This window comes from Fistularia commersonii, chromosome 7, assembly GCF_037954325.1.
Source record: "Fistularia commersonii isolate RoL2024-O1a breed Wild chromosome 7, RoL_Fcom_v1.0, whole genome shotgun sequence".
NCBI classification, from domain to species: Eukaryota; Metazoa; Chordata; class Actinopteri; order Syngnathiformes; family Fistulariidae; genus Fistularia; species Fistularia commersonii.
In genome coordinates, this window is record NC_141290.1 from 6428399 (window position 1) to 6433940 (window position 5542).

At 51.5% G+C, this 5542-nt stretch overlaps 1 protein-coding gene across 1 annotated transcript; it reads right to left on the minus strand.

The window, feature by feature from the left end:
• Nucleotides 1–49: 49 nt before the first annotated feature.
• On the minus strand, nt 50–1596 carry mansc4 (MANSC domain containing 4). The gene is made up of 3 exons (XM_086148929.1): nt 1371–1596; nt 1175–1309; nt 50–669 (listed from the first exon to the last, which is right to left on the minus strand). The coding sequence occupies exons 1-3, from the start codon at nt 1594–1596 to the stop codon at nt 50–52; spliced, it is 981 nt and encodes a 326-aa protein (XP_086005055.1).
• Nucleotides 1597–5542: the final 3946 nt, after the last annotated feature.

The window sequence follows — 5542 nt, forward strand, 5'->3', positions numbered from 1 at the left end:
AAGATGAGGCACTTACAATAAATATATCTGACGGTGTTCAACCTGCTGGTCAGGAGCTCTCTCTCCCCAGAGCGTACTTTGCCCCCCTCTGCCGTCTCCATGACGACCGGCAGCGCCCCGTCCTCTCCCGCCGGCCCCTCCGACCCGCCGCCAGTAGTACAGCGTAGCAGCAGCAGCAGCCCATCAAGATCGCCACGGCGACCAGCAGCACGTCAGTCGCCACCCACCGGTCCATTCCCGCGGGGAGCTCAGGGCCATGTTCCTCGCCGCCGCCCGCCGTCCAGTTCGGCGTCACGTTGACCTCAGTGGCCTTTGGGTGTCGCTCGCCATTCTGGGTGACCTCCATTGGACCCGGGGAGGTGGCGGCGGTGCGATGGCGGGCGGGTCCCTCCGCAACAGGGGAGATCGGAAGGGCGGAAAACGGAGGCAGAGTGACGGCGGACGTTTGACCTCCTGACACAGGAGGAGTCGGAGAGGAGGATGGATGAGGAGATGAGGGGGTAGAGGGTTCAACTGTTGAGGTCGGAGGCCCGACGGGTGGCGGCGGGTGGAGGAAGTGGCGCTTGTCGGACGGCAGCTGCTCGGAGGAGTTGACCCAGCTGTGGTGGAAGGACACGTGCACATTGGATGGGAAGTTCTTCCCAAAGACCAGTAGATCAGGATCCACACCTGGAGGACCGGGAGATGCGGGTCACATTCGTACCGTTTACCTTTAGCCACCTAGCTGCAGCCAGTTAGCTTAGCGCATCACGTTTACGTGCGCCCCCTAACATCCGACAGCGCTAGGCAACTACAACAACAGTAAGCTATTGTCAAGCGCTGCAAACAACTTCTGGCACGTGCACGCATGCACGAGGTCCTTCTATGAGCACATTTCAAAACTCACTCCTCCGTGATGCTAATCATGTTTTTGCTGCTTTAGCTTTGTAATCCACTTTTAGCGCACACGTTATCACTCAAGTTCCACTGCTGTCGTAATCGACTTTTGATTGATCTCGTGACTCCTAGATTTGTTTGGGATCCATAAATCTGACCGAGGCCACAAATCCTATCACTTTGTTGTAACACTACTAGGTTACCTCTGTTATTACTGGGTTGTAATTGTTTTATTTTTCTCACCAGGTGAGAACTTATTACAAGTCATTTCTAGTTAATGGGTTATAACCCCGATTACCTTTGGTGACGTAGTACAGGACGGCGTTGCGGCGTCGGCCCAGGACGCAGCTCTCCGGCGCAGGACAGTGCGCGTGGAAGCAGTTGACGTGTTCTCGGATGGCATCGGAGTGGAAAACGGCCAGATTACAGGAAACTGGAAGGAGGAATTAGGATGAGGGGGCGAAGGTAAACAGGAGAAGCTGTTGTTTACTCACAGTTCCTGGTGAGGCAGCAGGTGCGGCTGCATCTCAGCGCGCTCTCCTCCCGGTGGTAGCGCAGGAGACGCGCTCCTCTTCGCAGCGATGCCTCGACGTCGACGAAGAGGCCCGGCAGGCGGCGGATCCAGCAGTTCTGGTAGTAAGATGTTGGCGAGCAACGGGGCTCGGCGCCGCGCACCAGCAGACCCAAGAGCACCGCAAGCAAGACCCGCACGGCGTCCATGGCGCCCGGCGGACATCCGATCTTGGTTGTGTTGGGTTGGGGGATGGGGGGGGGGACTTTGTACCTCTGCGGGAATAACCCCCTCCCCTCTCCGAACAGGTGTGTGTCACCTGGAGAAGGCGGAGTGATCCACCTGAGCGTGAAATTCAACCAGGAGGAGAAATAGTGCCCCTCTCCGGGCAGTCCTTCACTTTCAGGTGTTACTACCATGTAATAAACAGATCCATCGCCCTTGTTGAAATGTGAGTGAGAGGGTGAATGCTTTTCATGAATGATTATTTGAGATGTGTGAATGTGAGAGAATGCAACCCCAGGGAGGCATAAGCCAGCGTCCCTCTGAGGCGGTCCCAGGCCCGGGTTACTACAGAGGGTCACGGCTGGAAAGGCCTCCTGTGTTGTGCCCAAAAAAACAAAAACAATGGGACTCAAACCTAGGACTTGTATGCTGGATAGGTGGAGGCCGGGATTAACAACGACCGCCAATGGTAACGATAACCTGCAGGGTGCCGGTGGAAATTTGGCGATTGCGGGTCGAAGAAGGAGAGGAGGAATGCGTGTTTGGAAGCAGAAAGAGAAGAGGAAAGGCAAGAGTCTGGGGCTGAGAGTAGGGACTTTGAATACTGGGAAAATGACAGGAAAAGGTAGAGAGTTGGTCGACACGATGTGGAGAAGGAAGGTGGAGACACTGTGTGTCCAGGAGACCTGGTGGGATGGTAGTAAGGCTACAAGCTGAGGAGCAGGTTTTAAGTTGTTACTGACATGAAGAGAGAGTAGTTATCTTGAAAGTGTTTGTTAGGAATGTTTTGGGGGTGAAGGGGTGTCAGACTTCTCATTCTAAACTGGAAATGGAAGTTGTGATGCTCAATGTTGTTAGTGGCTGTGCCCCACAGGTGGGAGGTGAGTTAGAGAAGGAGAGGTTCTGGAGTGAGTTAGATGAAGCGATGCAGGATATCCCCAGGGATAACAGAGTGGTAATTGGTGCAGACTTCAATGGACATGTTGGTGCAGGCAATAGAGGTGATGACGAAGTGATGGGAAGATTTGGTAGCATGATAGGAACATATGGTAGTAGACTTTGCAAAAAGGATCAAAATGGTGAATTAGTGAATACTTTTTTCCAGAAAAGATGGGAACATAGGGTAACTTAAGAGTGGAGGTAGGAGCACACAGGTAGACTACATCCATAGACGAGGTAATGTGAGGGCGATCAAAGTAGACTGCAACGTAGTGGTAGGTGAGAGTGTAGCCAGACAGCACACGATGGCGGTTAATAGGATGACTTTGGTGACAGGAAAAATGAAAAGGATAAAGGCAGAGCAGGGGACAAAGTGGTGGAAACTGAACAGGGAGGCGTGTTGTATGGTTTTCAGGGAGGATCTTAAAGATGACTGGACAACTGCGGGTAATGTGTTCAGGGAGACAGGTAGCAGAGTACTTGGTCTGTCACCTGGAAGGAGCTAAAGAGATTTGTAGGTGGAATCAGGAAGTACAGGAGTATGTACAGAGAGAGAAGCTAACAAAGAAGAAGTTGGAGACTGACGGGAAAGACACAAGCAGACAGGAGGTGCAGCGCAAGGTAAAGGTGGCAAAGGGCACATGATGACTTGTATGCATCGTTGGACAGTAACAAGGGAGAGAATGATTTATCCCGGTTGGCAAAACAGAGACAGGGATGTAAAGGGATTCAGGTGATATAGGATAGAGGGAAATGCATTGACGGACGCAGGAAGATTGAGGAGACTGACCCCGTTTGGTGGCTCCTCAAGACCTACCAGTCTACGGTAGCCAGTGCGCTTCTCTTTGCAATAGTGTACTGGTGGGGTGGTGCCGGGACTGACGGGGTCAACAGGCTCAACAAGCTGGTGAGGATAGGCCACTTGGTGGTATCGACAAGCTGCGGCTGATGGGCAGCTCTTTCAGCAGACAGCTCATCCCATCTGATGCCGAATCCAACGCTTCAGACACTCCTTTGAGCCAACGGCCATCAGATTGTACAACAGCACTCTGGACAGCGCACAACCCTGACTGACCGCAGGTGCATCTGTGCTAACACTACCTCACTCACATTCACACAGGTGAGGTACAAACAAATTTCCCCTATGGGGATCGATAAGGTATTATTATGAGGTCGGACCCAGCACCAGCACAAGAGTGGATTACCACGTTTACACAGAAGGAGGTCCAGGATAGACAAACACTGGGCTGGACAGGTAGCACCGCACGGCTGGGTGTTGAGCTGCATTGAGGGTCCTGCCATCCAAACTTGTCCGAGGGGTGCCTGGTTTGCCAAGCGGGAGGTGCTGCCATAAACCAACAAGAAGGACAAACGGGGATCGAGGCAAAATCAGGGGATTGGTGGCCATGTGGGATGTGATGGTTTGCAACACCAAGAGGAAAGAACAAGGGATGCAGTTGAGTGTACGGGAGCACGAAGGGTACACCAATGTTATTGGACCGCATAAAGGGCACGCATGACCATGAATGCCCGGGAAACAGAGCAAGTGCAGATGACCCAGCAACAAGGGAGGGCAAAGCTCCAGCTTTTAAGCTCTCACTGATTGCCGGTAACAAGCACCAGCTGTGCTCCTCCCCAACACATGCCCATGGCAGGTGTGCTGCCACAGCGGCAGGAAAGCAAACAACCAACACAAGCCAAACCCTAACAAGGGGGATGAAATACCTGTCTGAGGGAGCTGCACTGTGCCTTTGTAGACCTAGAAAAAGCATATGACAGAGGGCCAAGAGAGGAATTATGGTATTGTATGAGGAAGTCTGGAGTGGCAGAAAAGTATGTTTGACTGGTGCAGGACATGTATGCAAACCATGAGACAGTGGAGTGTTGTGCTGTAGGTGTGAAAGAGAAGTTCAAGATAAAAGCGGGACTTCCTCAGGGATCAACCCGGAGCCCCTTCTTGTTTGCAGTAGTGATGGACAGGCTGACAGATGAGGTTAAACAGGAACCTCTATGGACCATGATGTTTGCAGATGACATGATTCGTAGTGAGAGCAGAGACCAGGTGGATGAACATCTAGAGAGGCGAAGGTATGCTCTGGAAAGGAGAGGAATGAAAGTTAGTCGCAGCAAGACAGAATATATGTGTGTGAATGAGAGGAACCCGGGTGGAAGGGTGAGGCTGCAGGAAGCAGAGATAAAGAAAGTGGAGGATTTTAAGTAGTTAGGGTCAACAGTCCAGAACAATGGAGAGTGTGGAAAAGGTTGGAGCGGGTTGAGAAAAGTGACAGGGGTGATATATGATAATAAAAGGACAGGCATACAAGACCGTGGCGAGACCAGTGGTATGGTTTGGAGACAGTAGGCATTGAAGAAAAGACAGGAGGCAGAGCTGGAGGTAGCAGAGAGGAAGATGTTGAGGTTTTCTTTGGGAGCGATGAGGATGGATAGGATCAGGAATGAGTCCATCAGAGGGATGTTTTGGAGATATCATCAGAGAGGCCAAGGAGGAGATTAATGGATGCAGTGAAAGAGGACATGAGGTTAGTTGGTAAGAGAGAAGGAGGCTTATTCCCTGAGGTGGCCCCTCGAGGGAAAATGAGAGAACGGTGAGTGAAGAGTTGTATGTCTTTATATGATGTGTAAATGAGAAGCTGAAGGACTTTACGAAACAGGGTCCATGACTGGAGAATGAATGAATGAATAAATGTTTACCTCACCCGTGGGCCTGTTTGACCAGTGATATGGGCATCCAATCCCTGACCTGAAATTGTTATTTACATAAAAAAAAGCAAGCATTCTATCCAATTAACATCCAGCTTAGTTTTGACCATTGAGCCGGTGGGGTGAGAGCGAACCCCATACCTGCCTGACAGGAGAGACGAGGACAAACTACAGTGTTGTCTTTTGGCCATCAGATGGCAGCAAAAGCCAGCACTTTCCAGACAGACACCCCAAGTCAGTGGGCTGAGTGTCCGACGTAATCAATCAATC

Excerpts from the sequence above, each read along its gene's own strand:
- mansc4 (XM_086148929.1), bottom strand. The coding sequence starts at position 1,596 with ATGGACGCCGTGCGGGTCTTGCTTGCGGTGCTCTTGGGTCTGCTGGTG. Across the intron at positions 1,310-1,370 it reads CTGCTGCCTCACCAGGAACT|TTTCCTGTAATCTGGCCGTT; the intron begins GTGAGTAAACAA and ends TCCTCCTTCCAG. Across the intron at positions 670-1,174 it reads CCTGTACTACGTCACCAAAG|GTGTGGATCCTGATCTACTG; the intron begins GTAATCGGGGTT and ends CCGGTCCTCCAG.